The sequence below is a fragment of the Aplidium turbinatum genome, chromosome 8 (assembly GCF_918807975.1).
Source record: "Aplidium turbinatum chromosome 8, kaAplTurb1.1, whole genome shotgun sequence".
Classification (NCBI taxonomy): domain Eukaryota; kingdom Metazoa; phylum Chordata; class Ascidiacea; order Aplousobranchia; family Polyclinidae; genus Aplidium; species Aplidium turbinatum.
The window spans coordinates 19,734,593-19,757,893 of NC_137479.1; the positions used below are offsets into that span (position 1 = coordinate 19,734,593).

Sequence of the window (23,301 nt, forward strand, 5' to 3'; positions counted from 1 at the left end):
TTGACCTACTTATAGCCTACATATTACGACATACTACAAATTCTGAACAACTTAACATGTCGTTGCAAGAGCCTAACGGCACTTCAACTGAGTGCACCTCGAAGCTTGGAAGCGTTGGCTGGTTGGTTTGGAACCTATATCCTCGGACTGACATTGCTTTTGTTAGGTTATTCCTGGTATTTTCGCATACTTGTATATAACTTAGGCTTTTGACGCAAGGCCGGTTACCGAAATTGGCAGACTGATGTTTTCCTATTGTTGAAGTGTTGTTGCCAGTTATCCACTAGGTGCCGTTGAATCGAGAGCAGTCCTGAAATGCGTTGCTCAAGCGCACACCCCAAGAGCCGAACCAGCGCTGCTTCATCTTGAGGCGGGCGCATAACCACTGAGGTAACAAGGCGAACGTTTGTCCGTAAGCTTGGCACGTCGGTAAAGAATATCAAGAACCAAAGCTACAACATGTTCAAACTCCTCACTTCCTTTGAGAACAAACCTATAGTGATGAATTATTCCAAGAAATTGTTTGCCATTTTTCACAACTTGCCTATGGTACTCTAAAAACCAGAGCAGGAAATGGAATGGAAGATAGAATGGAATCGTGGCAGACTTCGGGATGGAAAATGTCAAAGGTATAGAAAAGCGTAGAAAATTTGAATGATGGAAACTTCTATATCTCCATTCCTATTTCGCCATGAACATTTTTTAAAACCGTAGCTGCTACAAAAGATATAAAATTTGTAAAATAACTTAAGCTAAATAAAAGTTTCCGTTTGATTATCGTATGTTTCTTAATAATAGCCTAGCGATCATTTTTTATTTTGCACCTATTGCGACAATACAGTAGGCCAATAGCCTTCAGTGCACTGCGATACAACAGACAACAGCTAGGAAGCAGCGAAGTGACATATTAGGCTAGTCTTCGAGTTAGCTGCTCCCTTTATTTTGATATGCCATTAAGTGTCTTTGCCGAAACACAGCTCTGAAGTGGTGTCGAATCCATGTCTTTTTGAACGTCGGGCAAACGTTCTCATCACTCGGCCACGGGGCCAACTTATTGCTCCTAATATTTTGACTTAAAACTCCACTCCGAATCCGAACGCAAAGCATAAACCACAATATATATATACATTTTTTTTGTAAGCTTACTGCAACATTAGCAGAGGGCGAGACCATAAGGGGTACGCCAGTAACAGGTACGGTTAAAGCTTATAACCTTGTCAGTATCGCATAGGCTTACTGTCATATTCTGTCTGTTTACTGGTGTATTATATACAGAAATAACATGCACTTCTACTTATTTTACATACAATGATAAAAACTCATTTTACATTAAATGATCATTAAGCTAGAGGTGATGAAAACCATGAGCACTTGAACCAAATGACGCATCATTAGTTTTCGTTTACGTAAGCATCATTCATGCAATCTATGGTATACACAGATTAACTTTAAGTACCAACATTTACTGTCAAAAGCAATATAGCCATACTCCAAAGATCATGATTAGCCTAATACGTTTGCTTCTACTTTTCACACTTTGATCTTGAAATTGTAGTGGCGAACAATTAAATAGATTACCACTCAATTGACATGACGTTTAAACAAATAGACATGCGTTCCAGAGCTAGTCTTTATAACGAAAGAACAAAAGGAATCATAGGCATACAAGTCTGCATTCTAGTCACTTCAAGTTACATAATCGTTAAAGCGAGCAGGTTTACTGACATTACGTGTCGGACGAGTACGTACAGGTATTGAGGACTCATTCAAATCAGCGTTCACGGTCATGTCAGCAGGAGGTGAGTTTACATTTTCATCACTGGTGTTCAATTTTTTAAAAAACGACGAATTTCGTGTCAATTGAACCCCTTCATTGTTTTGTACTGTCACTTCCCCCCTTTCCTTTCTAACTACCTGTTGGGTAGCGCTATCAAAATTTGCAGAAAGTTTATTTGATTTTTGACTTTTAACCAAAACTTCATCTCCAACCCGAATATCTGAGTCGACAGCACGTCGCTTAAAGTCAGTATATAGTTTACCGTCTATTTTACCCTTCCAGTCTCTGTCTCGAATCCCTTCATCAAAGATCTGAGGTTCTCGGCACAGTTCAGGTAATTTAGACTTCATTTCTCTGCGAAACATCATATAATAAGGAGTAGAACCTGTAGAAACTTGCGGAGTTGAACGATATGCCATTAGAAATTTGTTGATCTCATACCGCCAATCTTTCTTTTCAACTTGAGCAACTTTGATTGCCTTTAACAATGTTCGATTTTGTCGTTCCACCTCACCGTTTGCTTGAGGCCATAATGGTGTTGTTTTGCGGTGTATTACTCCATATTCTTCTAGAAAATTCTCAAAATCATTCGATACAAATTGTGGACCATTATCAGTTCGCAATGAGTAAGGTACTCCAAACCTTGAAAACATGGGCAGAATCGCTTGAATCAATTTTTCGCTTGTGATTGATTTCAAGATTGCAATTTCGTAAAAACGACTAAAGTAATCTACCACTACTAAAATGTTCTCACCACTTGGTAATGGACCAAGAATATCTGCCGCACAATCTTGCCAAGGCCCACTTGGTGGCAATACCCGAGCAATTGGTTCTGGTCTGCAAAAGTCGCTGGTGACTTGACATCCGTGACAAAGTTTACACATCTTTTCTGCATCAGCATCGATCTTTGGCCACCACACCTTTGTGCGTAATCGATTCTTTGTCTTGACAATGCCTTGGTGACCCTCGTGTGCCAAATTGAGCACTTTTTCACGCAATGTAGCAGGTATAACGAGTCTTGTCCCTCTGAGCAACAAGTTTCCATATGTACACAGTTCATTTTTTACATGCAAAAAGCTTGTGTCTGTACACTTGGACCAATTTCCTGAATGAATATAGTCCCTAATTTCTGACAATTGTGGATCAGCAGCTGATTCTTGTTCAAGTTCTTCTGTAGATAAAGCGACTGGCATACTTTGAAGAACAATAGATCTCACATAATCATAAGGTTCTTTTAAATCTCTGCTTTCTTCATAGGGCTCTTTATTTAGCCTTGACAATGCATCAGCAATGTTAGTTTTTCCTGGACGATAGATAACACTAAAATCAAACGATTGTAAACGCAATACCCAGCGTTCTATTCTTGCTGATGGTCTTGATTTCTTCGTGTAAACGTATTGCAGGGGCTTATGATCTGTTTCAAGTTCAAAATGTCTTCCAAATACATACAAATTGAATCTTTCACAAGACCAAACCAACCCTAGAGCTTCTTTTTCCGTTTGGCTGTACTTCTTTTCCACATCAGACAAACTTCGAGATGCATAAGAAATGACTCTCCACATTCCATCTTGTAACTGTGTCAACACAGCACCTAGACCAACTGGAGATGCATCTGTCACAATTCTTGTCTTGCAGTCATTCCGATAATATGCCAATGTATCAGCCTTTGTGATCACTGTTTTTAATTTCAAAAATGCATCTTGGTGTGCTTTATGCCATTGAAACTTTGCAGTCTTTTTGGTCAAGTCTAGTATAGGCCTTGCAATGGTTGCTAAATTTGGGATAAACTTAGCTGAAAACTGAACAAGACCCATGAATGATCTGACTTCACTAGCTGAAGTTGGAGGTTGTGCTTTTTGAATAGCTGCAATTTTCTCTGCACTGGGACTTACCCCTTGTTGGTGCAAGTCATGTCCAAAAAATGTAAGCTTTGACATTCTAAACTGACATTTTGTTTTATTCAAAGTCAATCCAGATTTTAACAACTTTTCCAGTACCACATGTAATCGACTGTCATGTTCTGTCCTGTCTTTTCCATAAATGACAATGTCATCTGCAATGTTAGCAACACCATCGCAGTTCTTCAATAAATCCCAAATAATTTTCTGATATTTTTCAGGAGCAGAACTCAGTCCAAACATTAGCCTTTTATATCTGTATAGACCTCGATGTGTAACAAATGTTGTAATATGGCGGCTCGTTTCATCCAACATTATCTGATGAAAGCCCCATTTTAAATCCAACTTACTGAAAACAGTACTACCATTGAGTTGATACAACAGTTCTTCAACAGTGGAAATTGGATGTCTCTCTCTAACTATAGCCTGATTGGCTTGTGGCATATCAACACAAATGCGAATGTCACCATCACTCTTAGGTATGACTACCAATGGAGAGATCCAACTTGATGGTCCTTCTGGGACTTCTTCTATAATATCAGCATCAAGCAGTTCATTTAACTTTACATCTACCTTTTCTCTCATCGGAAATGGTATTCTTCGAACAGGTTGAGCTACTGGCTTAAGAGAATAATCAATATGCAATTTTAACTCATAATCTTTTAACAAGCCAACACCAGTAAATAAACCATCATACTTAGACACAATGTCATTATCAACTTGAGGTTCAACATTATTAGCACCAGATTTAACACCATTTACATGTATTGGACCAACATGCAACAAACCTAAAGTCTCTGCAGTGTCTTTGCCCAATAGTCTGTGTCCATCGGTATCTGCTACAACAAAGTCAGCAACACATACTTTTTGTGTAACTTTTGATTCAACTTTTGCCGTAAATGTTCTTAACAGTTCTGCTGCTGGAAACGAGTTAGCTCGTGCAATTGTGATGTAAATTAACGTCACATGACGTCACAATGCCCCAAAAATCCTAATGTGTTGCCAGTCTGGGGGCCTGACAGGTTGCTTTAATTTTAAACCAAAAAAAAACGATTTTTAACCTATTTCCCCGCCAAATTCTTAAAATTAAATAAAAGTCAAAACACCAATCTGTGTGAACAAAGCTCGAAATACAGCAATGACTTCGAGGTCTAGAAATTCTTAGACTGGGATCATGATGCCAGGCTACTAGTATATTGATCAATGCACATAGGTCATGTAAAAGAGCTTACTTTTTATGCAGCAAGGTAATTGAAATATTCTATTATTTTTTAAGGTTTAGACTAATTTACCTATTCATTTAGAGTCACTAGACTAGACTGCTTACTGGTACTAGCTAGAAGTCCTGTAGGCTATCTAACCCTAGTCGCTAAAAAAATCCAAGCAAGCATTTTCTTATGAATATATGCTATGACTATGGTATGATGTCAACAAAACTTTTGAATGTAATGTAAAGGCAAACCAAACGTGGTAGCCTATAGGTTTCATCGAAAGGAAATATGTTTGCAATCGCCTAGTTGGTTAAGTTAAACTTCGGTACGGTACAGTAGCCTAGCTACCGGCCAGCAAAAATTGTCATTTTTACATCGTTTCATCGTCGCCAGACGTTGAAATCGTGTAAAAAAGGAACTTTTGCTGACCAGGTATAAGTTGCAACTGAGAAATATTTACAAAAGCCATTCGATTTGTTCAAAGAACCGAATTAGCCTAACAGTTCGTATTTACATTGATTCAATGTTTGAATACGTTGAATCACTCGGCCTATCGTTTTTCTTTACATTGATTTCACGTCTGAACAGGTTGATTCAATGCAAAAAAAAACTGTTTTGCTGACTGGCGCGCTTGTAAATGCAATGGTCATTTCGACGATCAATTGCAACACCGATTTGCTCCAAAATTTCAAAGTGCGTTTCAATAGTTTGGCAACCCATTTTTTCATTACCATGGCAACCAGAGAAAGAGGAGAACTATTCTCACTTTTTCAAAACGCTGGCAGCTAAAGTGTTAATGTTGGAATTGGCTTCTTACTTCCATACGCGTACAATGTTTTAGCAGATTTCCTTGTTGTTGCATTAATATTACATGTCTTCAGCCATTCCCAAGTTTGCTTGTTCACAATGTTGCATGATGCACCGGAATCAACTAACATGTCTCCCACAGACACACCACCAATGTTTAAACTTACACTGCACAGCCCATGTGTTAAACTTTTCATTGAAAAGACATTAGTTGATGCTCCAAATTCATTTTCACCCAATCCTGAATTATCTATTTGATTGGCATTAGATTTTAAAAAGGTTTTAGATTTTGCATTTCTTTGTTGATAAAACTGTGTTGTATTCCTTACTTTTGATCTGCATTTCTTTTGAAAATGTCCCAGATTTCCACATTTGTGGCACTTCTTCCCTCTTGCAGGGCACTGCCTGTCAAGTTTGAAATGACCAAATAATCCACATGCAAAACACTCTTGTGTGTCTTTTCCCTGTTTTGACTTAATGTTACTCTTTCTTTGTATAGGAACTGAATTTACTTCATGCTGCATGCTTGGTTCTAATGATTTTCTTTCCATCATCTTAACCTGTGAATTAACTGCTTCATGTGCTCTAGCAATAGCTAATATATCATTTAACTGCACATCTCCTTTTTCCAAAAACTTTCGTCGTAAATGATTGGAATGACATTTATCAATTACTTGATCACGAAGTTGGGTATCCAATGAATCACCAAATTCACACATAGCTGCCTGTTGTCGCAGTCTGCAAACAAATTTGTTCACCGGCTCATCATGTTTTTGCATCAATTGCCTAAAAACATGGCGTTCAAAAGGTACATTAGCCTTAGGAAGAAAATGATCATCCAACAATGTTAAAGTCTCTTGAAGAGTTTTACCTTCATTGTCTGGAACCAAAGAAAAATAAATTTCTTGCACATCCACACCAGCAGTATGTAGAAGCAGAGCCTGTTTTTGTTCATCACTGGTGACACCTTTTCCAGTGATATACAATGAAAACGCCCGTTTCCATCGCTTCCAACGTTGTCCCTGGCTTTGTGCATTACCATTGACATCAAATGGTAATACAGCTGACACCTCGCAGGTAACTGCAGCGCCATTCATGATGCTCACTAGTAGTTTGGACAACACGATAAGAACAATTCACTGTCTGCTTGGACCTCTTGAACTAATAGGCTACAGATTTAAATATTTTCCTCGTCGCCAAATGTCATATTCTGTCTGTTTACTGGTGTATTATATACAAAAATAACATGCACTTCTACTTTGATTAATTACTGACAACAGAATGTACTTCCGGGATACTTGCCAGGGTTGCCAAAAGATAATCTGGTAACCGGTCATAAGCATAACATAATAATCACATTTCAATACACTACACTTACTTGTAGAGGCTTTGAACCACTGATGTACTGTAGACCCGGTCACCCAGAATGACAGAGTAGAGTTTCCGCTTGTTGTTGGAGCGTTATATACGTTATATAAATGGTCAGAGGTGGGCAGTACCGAGTACAATTGTACCGCGGTACTGTACCGCGGTACTTTTTGTGTACCGGTACCGCGGTACTTTTTGAAATTTATACCGGTTGCCTAAATACCCAATACTTTTTTGGTCAAAATATCCGGTATTCTTATCGGCACTTTTTTTTCAACAATGTTAACTCCGTAACGGTTTAATCCGTAACGATTTAATCCATGAACGAAAATGGCGCGAAGAGAAATCATCATGAACGAAACGTTACTTTGGCATAAAACTAAACAAGTGAACGTAGAAAGTAATGAAAAATAAAACTACTCAAAAAGTAGGGGAAGGTGGGGTTAGTTGAGTCATGTTTCAGATTTTTCCTTATATTTTTTTACCTATTGTAGATACACCTATGAAACTCCAAGTGAAACAAAGGTAATGAAGTATGCTTGCTACTATCCATTTATCAAAATGCTATCTCATGTTTAATTGCCATTTTTATTACCTCAAACATAGAGCACCGTTTGACTCAACCAACCCCGCAGGCAGGGTTAGTTGAGTCAGTGGGTGGGGTTAGTTGAGGCGCAATGGCATTCATGATAAGAATAACTTTTTGAGTCTATCTTGGGCACCGCCCCCATCTGGCACCTCTGATCTATCCCATCAATGAACGTTTATTGTATTCAGGAGTGGGGAATAGCCTACTTTGTACTGTGGGCCACAAAAATTATTAACAATACCAGGCGGGCTACATGGCCCCAAATTCGCCCGTTTCCACAGTCTTTCCCTGAAAAAAGAGTCTTCACTGCAACCAGACCGAAATTTTCCTCGGTTATTTCACCCTACTTTATGTCGTTTCTCTAAGAAAATAGAAATAGGTCTTTACCGCAACCAGGCCCTAATTTCTCTCGATTTCGCCCTACTTCATGCCATTTCTCTAAAAAAAAGTCTTCATACCGCCTAGACCCAAATTTCACACATTCTATCGAAATTAGTGACCTGAAATCTAATACTTTTCATGCTTTTCCTGCGGGCCATATTGTATTGCTTCGCGAAGCAAATTTGACAAAATTGGAAGTATTTCCATTGGAGACACATAAGTGGTCTCTGAACTAGCTGAATTCCGAGCAGAAGTTATGTTGGAACAAGCTTGATGTGCAGCTCTAATATTGGTGTGCTTCGAAGGTTGCGGACAACTGATCCGTGTGTTCATTGATTTCTGAAGCACAGTTTTCAGCTTGAATCCCAACACGTAACTCTAAAGGTCGGTTGGTCATTTCTGATGTAGCAAAATCTATGTCAGTGAAAATGTCTCTGTACACAGGATATATCCCTGTTGTCTCAAAACCGACAGCAATATTTTTGTGGGAAAAAGCATTTTCATAGGCTTGGTTTGTAATGCCAGCCACATCATATATACTACAAACCTTTCCAAGATTATTTAGTATTTGCCAGGAATTCAATGCTCTGTTGTAGTAGGCCGCCTTAAACGGGCCATACACAGCCCTGTCCAAAGGCTGTAATTAATGAGATGGGTGAGGGTGTAAAACTAAACAGAAAAGTAGGCCTAATGGATAATTTTAATCAAATAATAGCTCATTTTGTCCAAGTAACTGATTTAATAATGCACGTTTAGCAATTCAAATTCAGAAGTAAGATTTCAGCAGCCTGCAACTTGAGGTAGGGTTAGTTGAGTCACTGCCTCAACTAGCCCTGCAGCTATTGACTCAACCAACCCCAATCCTTCCTCGTGACATTTATTGAACATATTATCTATACGTAAAGCTTTATCGGTCTTACACAAATGTACGATGCTTAAGATAGCTATAAACTATATGAAACTTTGACGCTATCTTCGCTTACGCCTAGCATAGCTTCAGCATCCCAATCAACTTCAGTGCCGGATCAAAGTTGATTCAACTTTGAACTGAAAATATTTACTTTTTAGTCCAAACAATGGCATTTTGCTGACTGTATAACCTGTATAACTTGCACGGCTGCTAAAGCAAGATGGACACAGTTACCCATAATGCTTATAATATTGTTTCTAGCAATTAATCTTCACGAAGTCATGCTTGGTTAGTCAGAAAACAATGGTGACTCAATTAACCCACTGACTCAACTAACACCACCTTCCCCTACTAGTTACTAAACATTGCTACTTAACATAAAAGTAAAAAGGAATTATAGTGTCACTGTCCTTTATTTTTTGCAAGTTGCTTTTGTGTTCAGGCTAATTTTTATGCTAATTGCAAGTCAGTCCATTTTAGATGGATATCAGTTTTTTTGTTTTATTGCTACTTAAGTAACACTAATTTCATTTACACCTCTGATGTTGAATGGCCTTTACTTCCAATACGGCATGTTGGATTGTTGGGTTGGCCTTTAACTATAAGTCTATAAACTAACAAGTATTAATATGCCTACCTTAAATTTACGCATTTATACTGAGCAAAATCAAAAGACTTGTGACTTTATTTTCCGATCTGTTCCATTCAGCTTTGCATGCCTATACCAAAGAGCTGGTTGAGCAGTCTTTGTGTAGAATATGAACATCGTCATGGCGCGTTGTTGTTACTTGTTAATATAATTGGAATGGAGATGAATCGCATTTGTGGTTTTAAATGTAAAATTATTTCGATTACAATCACAAAAAAAAATTCATCATTCTAAGTCTTGTAACTTGTATTTAAAAAAGTGCCGTACCGAGTACCGGTACGGCGGTACTTTTTAAAAATAGTACCGGTACCGCGGTACTATTTTTGCCTAGTATCGAGTACCGGTACCGCGGTACTTTTAAAATGTACCGTGCCCATCTCTGTAAATGGTTTCATCCACTAGTAACCGCTGAATGGAAAGCTGTCCTTGAAATACGTTGCTCAAACGAACAGACGCACATCCCGAGAGTCGAACCAGTGCCGATTGATTTTGAAGTTTATTTGTTCCTTAATTTAGACGTTCAACCAATTGAGCTATCTGAGTGGACACTGAGCTATCAGAACGAATGTGAGAGTGCGAACAGAGGTTATCGGCGCTGGTGACCATCAAATTGAAACAATCTACTGTTTTGTTGCGCCCTCGCATGATTTTAGATGCGGTGTTAACGATGTTTGCATTGACCAACTGGTGGAGAAAAAACTATTAGGCTACACCTATCTCGTTAAAACTATTTGATGTGTTTATGTAGTTTTTTCATTTCTTAATTTGTCCTTGAGCGCTGTGCTAATATTCATTAAACTTTCCGACTTTTTATTGCATATTTCGGTTTCTTGATATATCCTGCAGTAGATAGAAGAGATCAGCGACCAGTGGAACAAAAATAGCTTTTCTTTAATAACTCAAATAATTTACAGACAATGTGAACCAAACACATTTTTCATAAAGTTTCACCTTTTGCTCACATCTTCAAAACATTTCAACAAAAATTTTGATGTTTGAATGTTTATTTTCAAGTTTTAAAGGGGTATTAAAGGAAAAACCTGATTTGGCGATTTTCCACGTTCTTTGTGTTTAACATGCTACCATAAAACGATTTTCAATAAAATTTGGCCCCATTGCGGTCTGACCACCATTGTGCGCGTGCTTTTGTCAGAGCTTTCAAAACGAGATTGGCCTGAGCAACGAAGCGTGCGACTGTAAAGAACGTCATAAAGTCTACGTCATAAAGTCTAGCAATCAACCGATCACGCAATAATTGTTACTGCGGGCGATTTGACTGTAGGCTATGTATGTATTTACATCAAAACAGCACATTTTAACATCAAAACAGCAGACAGTTTGCTCAAAACATCAGATTGGTAACGTGGCTTTTGTTATTGCTGGACTTTATGACGTATTCTTGAGCTGTGTTTGCACGTTTTGGTCATTTTGAAAAAAATGAAAATAAATGAAACACTGGACTTTGGGCCTTGCCAGCGCCATTGAAAACAAATTTTTTTGGGTAATTGTTTTTGAAATGTATTCTTGAATGTTCAGTTTACTTTTTTTTTTTTTTTACTTTTTTTCAGTTTACTCATTTTAATGCTTAATTCCGGTTTGAAATTTTCCTTTAGTATGCCTTTAAATGCCTCACTAAAGTGTCCTACTTGTGGTACCTAACCTAAGGGAGCAGCGGGACACTTTAAAAAGGCATTTAGTGCAACACGAAACTAGTTGCAAATAAGAAACAGAGATTTTACATTGCTTTCATGCATGCAATTGTGTATTACAAGGCATTGTTGCGACGCTTTACATCAAAGAAACATTGAAATGGATTTACTCAACAAAACTCTCAAATTTACAAAACAAACACTAATGAAAACAAAATAGAATACACTATGGAGTTGTTTATATGTCCCATAATTTTTTGAAAAAAAAAAGAGCTGTAAACACCATCATATTGTGTTATATATGCTGTATATGTATACGTTTATATTGTCCCACAGGTCCTTGGAAAAAATGACCCACTGGTGCCTAAACTCTATTTTGAAATATTTTTGCCTCTCAGTCTAAAACTTGAAAAAAATTAACTTTGCAGTTTTTTCTTAATGGAAGTAGAAGTTACAAGGACTAACTCAACCTAAAAACTATTTCCCCTTAAGTCATTTAAATCAAAAACACAAAAAAATCTGACCACTCATGTTTACTTGAACAGTTTAAATAAAACTTCTTTTGATGTCATGCTTGAACTACAAAAAAATTTACCACCAAACTACGTCAAACGACGTTAACTAGCATCTTGCTTCCACACGCACAATTTCAGTTATTTACATTTACCACGGTTCAAGAAAATGGTATTGTCCCTTTGGAAAAGCGTCCTACTAGTCAACGATTTCTCCTAGTAGGCTACTCGTACTCGGACACTATACGAATCTTCCTAATGGTAGACTACCCGAGTAAAAAGTTTGGAAATCACCGTTGTAGGCTAACAGCCCATGATTTTACATCAGTGTTTCTCAAAGTGGGGGCAACGTCAGAATACTTGGTATCAGTGCCGGTCTTAGGGTATTTCGGACCCTGTGCGGAATATGCTTTGCGGGCCCCAATGACAATAATCCAATCAGTAGCGTAGCTAGTTATTTTGAAAGGGGAGGGGATTTTGACGGCCGTCTGGCGTCCCCTAGAAAATTTTGATAAGTTACTTTGAATTTGGTGCATTCTGAGAGGATGTTCAACAAAACTTAGGGTATGAATATTACTGTAAAATGGTGCTGTCCGGCGGTAGTTGACCGACGCGACAATCTCAGCACTTGCTTCACCCTAAAGCCGCAACTGACTTCAAGGATACCGATACTTGCTTGTGAATCGAATTGAAATTTTTAGCATTGGAAACGACAAAAATTACTGCGTTTTCTAAGTAAATTGCGGGCCCCCTAATTTGCGGGCCATGTGCGATCGCATGGTTCGCACACCCCAAAGACCGGCATTGCGTGGTATTGAGAGATTCTCAGCTGTACCATGAAACTTTCAAAATTTGGAAAAATAACTTGTTCATGGCTACTAGCTTACATACTGTAGGTTGGTGATTAAATATCATAATATTTGCCTGTTGCTTTGCTGATGTAGATGTCAGATTTACAAACAGGCATACCCGTCGCATTTGAATTCACAAAATGATTTTGTTACTACCTTGTAGTACGGTAGGCTAAGGTGCCACATTATTTTTAGTTCGTCAGAAGCTGAAATTTTTAAGAAGAGTGTCTTTTGAACAGCCTCACACGTGTCGAAAGATTTATTTTACGTTTACAAACGATTTATTTTACGTTTACACTTTATGCACAATTTGCAATGTATTAGCAGCATGAAAACTAATTCAATTACACAGTAGACAAGTTCAAAGCCTTAAACTCCTTGTCGGAAAGCCACTGGAACGATATTGTACTGACACCTCCGAGTTGGCAAAAGTTTGACTGTGTTTTGATTCACCTTGATTTGCAGCAACGCTGATTTGGTCTCCCAAACATCTTCACAACACCTGTATTTCAAATGAGTCATCGCTTTAAACATCAAAGGGTCTTCCACATTTAATCCATTCGTTTCAGTTAAAATCTCATCACTGACCCCTGTATTCCCAGAACCGGACTGCAGAAGAGATCTTCGTCGAAGAAAGAAGAATAGCACAGAAGCACACACAGATACGAATCCTCCGCATGATACCGCCACCGTTGCTACAAGGAGCTTTTCTTTATAAAAATAAAAAAAGATAAGTCCGACAATGGTGATAAGTGAGAACAAAATTCCACTGCAAATCGATGGTCGAAGTTCCGGATTGTTTTCGCAAAACTTGATCTAAAAGTATACAAAGAAAAACAATCCCATGACTCGTCTCCCAGTAACGTAGTTATGTCATAGATTAATTGTGAACATTTTTTTTCTTGGACTAAAAGAAAGTGTTTTCAAACGTATTCTTATCAATTTTGCATAGTGCACTTATGCTACGTTTTTTTTTTAGTAGGGTAGGCTACATCTATTGATTAACCAAATACCCAAATGAGATTTTGCTAGCATCAAGGAAAAAAGGTTATTCACGTAATTTGAATATGGTACGGTAGCTTAAAAGCGTTGCTAATTTTACTAACATCCAGAAATTTTACGATTACTCCATATAAGTAATATGCTTTTACATATTGACTACCTGCATGCAAAAAATAGTTGAATTTTCAAAAAATCCTGATTTAAATATTATGTAGCCTACATAGGCTATAAAATTGGAAAACAAATAATACATTTTTGCCAAAAATTGCTCAGCTTACCGCTTCGGCAGTTTGAGCACTGTGACAAGATGGTTGAAAGTACCCAAAGGTGGTTCCTTGCGTAACACAAATGAAACATCCATGGGGCCGGAAGAGAAAACGTCGCGTATACTTTTGTTTATAATGCGTTTGTTTAGCAGTGTCTAGTTCTAGGGGGCTGGAAATGTCATTGGTATCGGGTTCAATGTAGGCCTAGTCTCTTCACGGGCCTGACAAGTAATAGTTTGTAATAGATTTAAAACTTACAAATGATTGAGAGCTTGAGTTTGAATGTTTCTTTGTTGCATTGCAGTGTCTTTGTGCATGCGGTCTTCCTCTTCCTTCGTCATAATTCGGTTGCTTGTGTTTATGCCGTGCAATTCGGGCGAGCATTTTAAGATGTGTTTATAGCAAGTCAAATATCTTCAGCAAAAGTGAATCTGATTTGCCAGTTATTTCCAAAATCAGTCAATTTCTCATTTTCCATTACACGCATCAGAGTTTATACACTTTACGAAAATGAGTAGGCTAGCCTATAGCTTGACAACTTGTAAAAAAAATTTAAAAGCAGTTAGGCTACAGCAAACTGACCTCTGCTGATAACAATATATTTCAAGAGAAACATAGAACAAGGTTGCTTTTGTTTATGTCTAAGTAGTCTGCCTGAAAAGAATGTTGTATGCCTCATGAATACCACGTTTAAAAAGCTGGTAGCCTGCCGTGGCTTTGTTTGCTTGCAAGTTGTCATTGTGAACATTGATTAACAAGCTCAGAGTATGGTTCGCTGAAAGCATAATGTATTTAGAATCATAAAAGCATATTTTTGATAAATGCCTGTTGACAGATTGTTGATAAACGCATCGTAATGGAATTTAGGATCGATGAGAGATATCAGCTTTCAGAGAGATACCAATATAGACCTACTCTTTTTGTGTAGCTACGTGTAAACATTTTAAACCAAAAATATCAAAGCAAAAGATTACGTAGGCTATTAGGCTACAAAGCATTTTGGAACAAAATATGAACGCATATCAGATTTCAGGTCCATGTAAAATAGGCCTACCATGCAACAAAGTCAACGATAGGAAAAGGAGTGCTTTTGTTTATCATTTAGGCTACTGTTTAACTCTAAACTGAAATGGCATTTTACATCATCAAACTAATGACGTTACAAGGTTTTATTAATTTTGTGAACTTTGTTGTTGGTATCGACTCCAGATCGTCAGGTTAACTTAGGAATAGATTTCTCACAGATATCCCTTATTTAGTGTTGTGGTTTAACTCAGTGGTCGGCAACTACCTCGCCGCGGCCGTTGCCAGTCCCCAAGAAGTTTGTTACCTGTCCGTATACTTTTTAAGTTAAATGTGTGGGAATCAGTGATCTATTTCTGTTAATGACACCGACATTTGTGGCCCTTCTGTATTCAGTGTTCAAAGCTCATAGCATTGGCCGGATTGACCGTTTGTAATCTTCTGAGAATTCTCTCCTTTCTTGCTGAGCTTGTAGGGTAGGCTACATCTATGATGGCAGCCTTGCAAATGATGGCAGCCTTAAATGTATTTTTCGTACAACGATTCTATCAATGTTTTATATAAAGGTCTTACCAGAATTCCCCGACCTTGCCATAAAAGCGTTAGAAACTTTGCTGCCATTTCCGACATCCTACTTAGGCTATGCGAGTCCGAATTTTCAGACTACTATTACACGTTATTGTTACAAATTTTTACGAATCTTCAATAAGACAGGGTGCAAATTCACACTACAAAAGAAATTACATTACAGAAAAGGGTATTCATCAGCCTAAAACTATTGAGGAATGTCACGGGCAGATTAACCCACATGGAACTCGGAAACTTTCTCGGTGGGCCAGTTGATATTTTGAATGTGGGCTGGTTGAATTTTGAGATGTGTACCAGTCGGGCGATCACTGTCTTTTACTATGTAGCCTACTAAAAAAAAGTTAGTTAATGTGGACAGTGGACACCTAGCCTACAGTACACATATAGGCTTATTTTGCACAAGCAAGACATTAACCTTTGTAGGCTCATTGGAATCAAAAAGATTTAGTGACGTTCGAAAGGGCACTATAGTACGACACCGCTCCAGAGCATGTCTTTGACACAAAATGCCTAAATGTGGACACGAAGATTGGCTTCCTTGCCTTCCATCCAGTCCACTTAATTTAAATCTTCAACTGCGAACGTAACCTAAGCCTGGATACCCCAAAAAAAACTTTCATACAAATTCTGAAACTTGGAAAGTGTCACTAAAATATTGAGAAACGGATCAATGCTTTCCAGCTCTGGACATATAGGCGAATGTTAAAAATTGCATGGAATCAAAAAATTACTAACAATGAAATATTATCCAAACTGAATTCAAGCAGAATAGTTAAAAGAAAAAAAATCGAAATATTTTTGACACACAATATGGTAAAACTCCTTACAAAGATTATATTACAAGACAATTTGGGTAAAGAGGTAACTTTTTTAAACTACTGTATAAACAGACATAACTCAGCAACAACACTACATTTAACATTATAAACAATTAGCGAACGTTTTCGGCTAGACATACAGCCCTTTTCAAGCCTATTAGAAAAATATATGTAAGCTACAACAGACCCGTAGCCAGACATTTTCAAGGGGGGGTTCCCAAATCCAAAAATATGGACCTTTCGATAACACTTTCTTCTTTGCGTGTCCCCAAGCAAGCAATCAAAACATAAGAAGTGGCAGTAAATAATATATAGACCAACAAACAAAACAAACTTCAAGTTGTCAACATTACAACAACGAAATAAATAAATAGGCTACAAACAACTTTTTTTTCACATTAACAATAACATATCTAAAGGGGCGTCGGAAGCGAGGGGCAGAGGGTGCAGATGTCCTTTTAAGGTCATGTAAGCTACTGCACAAATTTGCAACATAACAATTTCTGCTATTCGCTTTTAGACTAAATTGTCTACGATATGCGAGGTTCTAAACCAGGGATCCGCAAATTGTGGGTTGCGACTCATGTTTGGATCGCGAGACTAGGGATAGTACGCGAGACTATCCACAGTGGGTAGTAAAAGGGTTTAAACACAGTCTCTAACTCTCTATATTAATATAGAGACTGTGGTTCAAACGTACTATAAATATAACTTGTATGTCAAAAATAAATACAATCATATACTCTTTGACGCACTGAGTTTCGTCTTTCCACATAAAACATCGGGAAGCTGATCGTGAGCTACATGTTCAGAACAATGGAAAATCTCTGTCCTTCTGCCCCGAACCAAAACATCTTAGGGTGACACTAGACAGATCGCTCACATACCACCACCATTTGGTGTCACTGTGCAAGAAACTGACAAACCGCGCTGGGCTAATAAAGCGCCTGGCTGTTTCCAGCTGGGGAGCGAGAGCTGGCACTTTACCTCTACCGTAGCAACCTTAGCCCTTGTGTACTCTTCATCAGAGTACTGTGCACCTGTTTGGTGCTGCAGTGCTCACTGCCACAACATCGACACAGCCATAAACAGCGCCTTGCGCACAGTGACCGGATGCCTGCGTCCCACACCATTGGACAATCTCCCCATTCTCGCTGGCATCCAACTAGCTGATCTTCGTCGTGAAGAAGCCACCCTGTCTCTCAGTCGACGGGCACTAGAGCCTAACCATCTTCTCCACCACAAGATCTCTGCTCTCCAAACGAGCATCCCGTCGACTAAAATCAAGACACCCATTCGTGCCAGCCGCTCAACTTCTGATCAACGAAGCTGATGTACAAGACATCTCTGCTGCTACTTGTGAAGACCATCTATTGAATTCTGAACGGAAGTCAAGTAGCCTATTACCAGACCACATTCGTTTATTTCCTACTCCGACACAATATGCTCCATAGGCCTGACACTACAAAGACAGGCATGGGTGCGCCTCAACAGTTTTCGCACTGGCGTCGGGCTTTTCCGCTCAACCATGCACCAATGGGGAATGGCCTCTTCCTCCTCCTGTGAATGTGGTGCCGAAGAACAGACCGCAGACCACATCATCAATAACTGTAGAACGGAGTGGAAAGTCTACGCGTTTTGGATGATTAAACCAAAGATTGACTGTTTTCTAACAGCCTTCCAGTGTAGTCCTGGAACATCGTGAATCTGAGGTGGTAAAAGGGTAGATCCTCGGCCCCAGAGGCTTACACGACGACGACCATAGTTAGTAGGTCCACTTGGTTATTAAGCCCAATTTGGTCCATTTCTGAATTACTGAAAGTATAGGAGTGGTAGAAAATTCCCCCCCGCTCAATAAGCCCAAAATTGTGTCCGGTCCCGATGTGGGCTTAATAAACGGGGACGACCGTATTGAAATTGATATTAAATTGCAAAAGATTTTGAGCAAAATTATATGCTTCTAAAACGTTTGGGCCGCGAAGATTTCGAACGATTGTCTTTTGGGTCGCACCAACAAGTATTTGCGGACCCCTGTTCTAAACAAGCAGCAATATATTAACATGTTTGTTTATTCAGAAATATCTAGAAGGTTTCAGCTGATTATAGGTAGCTGATCCTGTGATCGTATGTACACTACACCTTCTCTAAAATGTGGACCTTTTCGGCTCAAGGGGGGGTTCCCGAGAACCCTGAGAACCCCCCCCTGGCTAAGGGCCTGGGCTACAAGAAATACTAAAGAATCATACACTATCACAGCAAAAATATAGTCAAATTTACACATTTGAGCAACTTGCTTAAAGCTCACAGAAAATGAGCAATATTTTTCAGTTATCATTCTATGTCAGCTAGTTTAAGCAAGTTTCTCAAATGTTTAGATATGACCATATTTTGCTGTGATAGTGTATGATTTTTTAGTATTTCTTTAAAAAAAATTTTTGAATTTAAGATTCTACTTGAATATGGACTTTCTGGTGATCCCCCTTTTAGGGTGAAACAGGCTGTAGAGATTTTAGAGAGTAATAACTATATTTGAGGCTTAAAAAGTGTTGTATGGCTAGCCGAAAACGTTTGTTTATATCGATTTTTGTAGTTAGTATCTTTTTCGTCCCGGACGCGTTAATGACGAAAAATAAAACGATTGATTGATTGATAACATTAAATGTACTAGTGTTGTTGCTTGGTTATAGGTCTGTTTATTATTACAAGCCTACAAGGGAAAATAAATTGTAAAAGAAACAGAGGCAGACCAATAGGATCGGAACCCCGGGAAATAAACAATGAACTACACTACGCAATCACTTCAGTCGTCGCAGCAGTGCAACAGGTATCGTAGCGTAAGAAAAACGGTTGTGCCATTGTGCTGTTGGTACAGTTTCTGCCACTTCTGCCCTAGCTTTTTGTAAAGGAGAAATTAAAATGTAGCTGAGAATGGCAAATTTTGAAGATGTAAGTTCAAAGAGAAAATATGAGGTAGGCTATGGCAAAACTTTTTGTATTGTAAATCTACGGAAAAAGAAAAATGTAACTTGTGTCAAGCCGTTTTGAAAGCTTCAGGGTCCAGTACAAAGGGGCTAATAGCCTAACTACTGTAAATTCGGAAATTAGCAAGAACTGGAAAACATCAAGCTTTAGGTTTTGAATCGACGAGCGTCGGAATGTTAAACTGGTTCACCTTTTTAGGTTGGCTATCTCAAGAAACCTTCCTACACTGATCATCTGCAGGATCAGCTTGGTCATAAAATAAAGCGTCAAAAAATCGCTGCCCTTGCCACGAACGTTCTTCAAAGATTGTTCCCACGCTCAACTGTTGAATTGGATGGAGGCTTTACTAAACAGCATGAAGATGCCATTACAGAAGATAGTAGCCATGACACTGAAATGACTAGCTCAAGATCTGCATGCTTTCGTAGCAGAAGATGAATGTGAATAGGCACAAAACTGTGATGTCGGCGCTCGAGTAATGCAAAAAGAAATGCTACTATATGAAGCAAGCAAAAAAGGCCAGAAAACTTTAACGATTTATATGCAGCATTGTAGGCCTAAAGTATAAGCCAACATCTGTTGAGGCTGAACGTGCATTTTCAGCCCTTAGATAATATTTTGCCACAAAATTAGAAATCGTCTTAACGATGATGCTCTCATGTTTTTACGTCAGTATTAGCCTACAATAAATAAATGTGTTTTGTGTAGCTTGCATGTGTATTTTCCTACTTTGCTATTCCCGATAAATCCCGGGATTATGGAGTAAAAATCCTGGGATTTCAAATTTGATCCCGAAATCCTAACCCTACAGACCAAGTATGATTTGGACAACAAACATCTTCAAATGGATGAAAGTGCGGTACGACAAGCTCATGATCGTGAACGATGGCAAATTGCCTCCAACTCTCAATACAAAAAAGGAACATGATGGTGGTAATTAATCTGTAGACTATTTTTTCGAAATGGTTTGTGAAATGATTATTGCAGCTTGTCACGTAGGCTACAAAATTTGGTTTGATAAAAGTAGACGGGTTTTGCTTGTACATTTCCCGCCAGTTCAGTTAGCTAATCCAGCCTTGAGCTATGTCTTCATTTATGAGGTGATTTTCTAGCTGGTTAAGGCACGAGAACGATATTTGCTAGATGGGTATTTTGCCACTGTAGCAGGGATTCATCCTGCATTGTATACCTCGCCTACCATCTAATGGCAAGCCCACACGCTTAATAGCCTAACAAACGACAATCAAGACTATCTCAATTTTTAGAACAAACATCTTATTTGTGATTTATCCATGATCAGAAAGAAAAAGTTAAAATGAATGTAGGCTAATAGGTTACATGGTTTTTATGGAAATTTGTCTAAAATACTGGCTACCTGCTCAATAATCATTTGCGTGCAAACAGCAAAATTTTAATAATTCAAATTTGAACTGCTTTTTCTTTCCAAGTTGTTACAGTTCATAGCCTACTGTTTATCAATGAAGAAGTCTGCTAGTCATCACAAAACACAAGTTACACGTTGCTTTAAAGTGCTCTTAGAGTGTATGTTTAGAAATAGATAGCCTAATGTACTCTCCTGGGACTTAGATGCACTAATTAAAAACCAATACGATGAACTATTACACCCAACGCACTGACGAAGGCGTGCATGTTGCAAAATTTTATTTTGATCTATTCTATGCGATATCATTGATCGATGCAGAAAAGAGGATTCGAAGATTCAGTGTAAATTCAATGTCAGTGTTCACAAATCTCCAACACTGTTTCAGTTTTTGCCGTTCAACTTTGTAATTTTAATATGTTGTTTTTACATTCCATGACTCAATCAAAATAAAAAAAATACTCTTTTGTTATAGGCTATGTTCAATCCACAATAATAAAGTATGGAAAAAAATTAAGGATGATTGGATGACCTTTCTAGCACTAAACCTTTTATCGGTCCAGTGGAGTGGGCATTGAGCTGTACGGTTGGAGTTTAAAAGTGATCTTGGTATTTTGAAAACTTTGTCAATCGTGCGTCATCGATTGTCGCCTTTAAACGATATTTAAGGATCTAAATTCTAAACTAAACTCTCATGATAGAATCAACTGAAAAAAACGTCTTCCATTCCATGATTATTGATTAATAATAAGTTTTTTCAGTTTGTGTGAAAAGTAGGCTGTTTTGTGTCACCGTGTGGTGTGCATACGTTCCACAATCATACAACTTACTTTCATTGCGGTAAAACGAAAATTCTACTGCTTGTGAAAAGAAAAGGAACAGGTCTGAAATTTGAAAACCGGTTTTGACGTCGTCCTGTTTCAACAAACTGGGCGAACAAAAATCATAAAAAGAAATGGAAATTTACTGTAGCCTACTTCTAAAGAGCTTAACTAAAGGTGATGTACATCAAACAGTAGCGTAGCGTCTAAGGGGCACGAGGGTCACGTGCGCCCCCAATCATTTTGACGTTACAGATTTTTTTTAAATATTTTTTTAAAAACAGTTTTTTTTATAAGATTGGTTTGAGCTTTCGAGGGTTTTGGGGGGTATAGGGGTCACCGGTCACTTATTGCGCAACGTATGCATTTAAAACATTTCTGTTTTGAAAACTCGAATGTAAGACAAGAAATAGGCTAGTAGGCTATATAGTGACCGTCAGTGGTGGATTTCCAGAAGATTAGCTGCCGGAGCGCTAGTTTTTTACTTTCCAAATGCACTAGGTGCCGTAGAAGAAATTCAGAAATATGTCTTTATAAGACTTTGAAACAACACACTTGATGTACCTAAAACGTTGCTAAAGTAAGTATCATGGTCTATAGAATAGATGGTAGGCTATAGCGTTGTTCAATGCAAATATTCATATTTTAGTGAAACAATAATGCAAAAAAATACAAGTTATAGCCTAGAAAGAAAAAAAAATTGTTTTTAGGTTTTTCAAGTTATAGCCTACAATTTTTAAGACACTTATCGTATTCAAAATCATAAAACCTCATAAAACTTCGGGTCTCAATTGCCGGGTTACGTCCATGGCGTAATCAGGATCCAACAAACTTAGCTGATTAAAAATTTCTCAGTGGAAGACGGATCATTCGTATAAAGAGTAAACTTGAAACAGTTACAGTGTGTAGAGAAGCACGGTCAGATATCAGTATGAGGTTCATTTGTGAATATCCGCGCTCACACTCGCTCGATGAAATTGGAAGAGATTATAGTGACGTTATCAAATTTTGAAGACTCTGGGATCTTCTTTTCGTAGTTATATATTCACGAAGTCCTCTCACAGCAGCTTCGCGTTCATCTAAGCGCAATCTCTTTGCCACTTCAATGATTTCGTTTTCTTCGTGTGTCATTAGGCTACTGTGTCCTCTGCTGGCCAAATAGTTGAATCAAGTATTTTTCAGCTGTTAATAAATGACAAGTCTGTTGAATTCAACAAGCGATCTTGGATGGAATTTCCTAAGTGATTATACACTCTTCTCTGTTGGGTGGAAAATATCACCCTTTGGTGGGGTGGAAATGACCATCTTTCTCAATAGGCTATGGGGTGGGAATGAAAAAGTAGAAGTGGAATTTTTAGACTACCCCTAGAAGCGGTTAAAACTACACTTTTTGATTTACAGTGTAGAAGATGCGGGGATTGATTAGCGGGCTATTTCTGCAATTGTTTACATGTAATTCTACACCTTTGAACTCTAACTTTTCTTCAGCATCCTTACCAATGCCATAATGTCGTCCGGGGTCGTTCCTTCGTGTTTCAAATAATTTTGCAAGATTATTAATTTTGTTATCTGCATCTCACGTAGTAGCTTACATGCTCTGTTTTACAATTCAAGGCTTAGGCTATTTCGGATAATTCTTGCGAGTATTCGTACATCAAAGCCAAGTCCAACAAGAATTCCGTGGATGTTATCTTCGACAAGAGTCCTTGATATTTTGCACGTTCCCGAGAATCTCTTGTGTCGCTAATAGCCCCCTTCTTGAAAAATTCGACAAGTGCTGGGAAATCATTCCAGACGGCACTAACTGTGCGGAAGCTC

At 38.3% G+C, this 23,301-nt stretch overlaps 1 protein-coding gene across 1 annotated transcript; it reads right to left on the reverse strand.

Moving 5' to 3' along the window:
* Positions 1 to 12,883: 12,883 nt before the first annotated feature.
* LOC145775072 (uncharacterized) lies at positions 12,884 to 14,361 on the reverse strand. Its single transcript, XM_082586268.1, has 2 exons — positions 14,129 to 14,361; positions 12,884 to 13,418 (listed from the first exon to the last, which is right to left on the reverse strand). The coding sequence occupies exons 1-2, from the start codon at positions 14,252 to 14,254 to the stop codon at positions 12,972 to 12,974; spliced, it is 573 nt and encodes a 190-aa protein (XP_082442394.1). The 5' UTR covers positions 14,255 to 14,361; the 3' UTR covers positions 12,884 to 12,971.
* Positions 14,362 to 23,301: the final 8,940 nt, after the last annotated feature.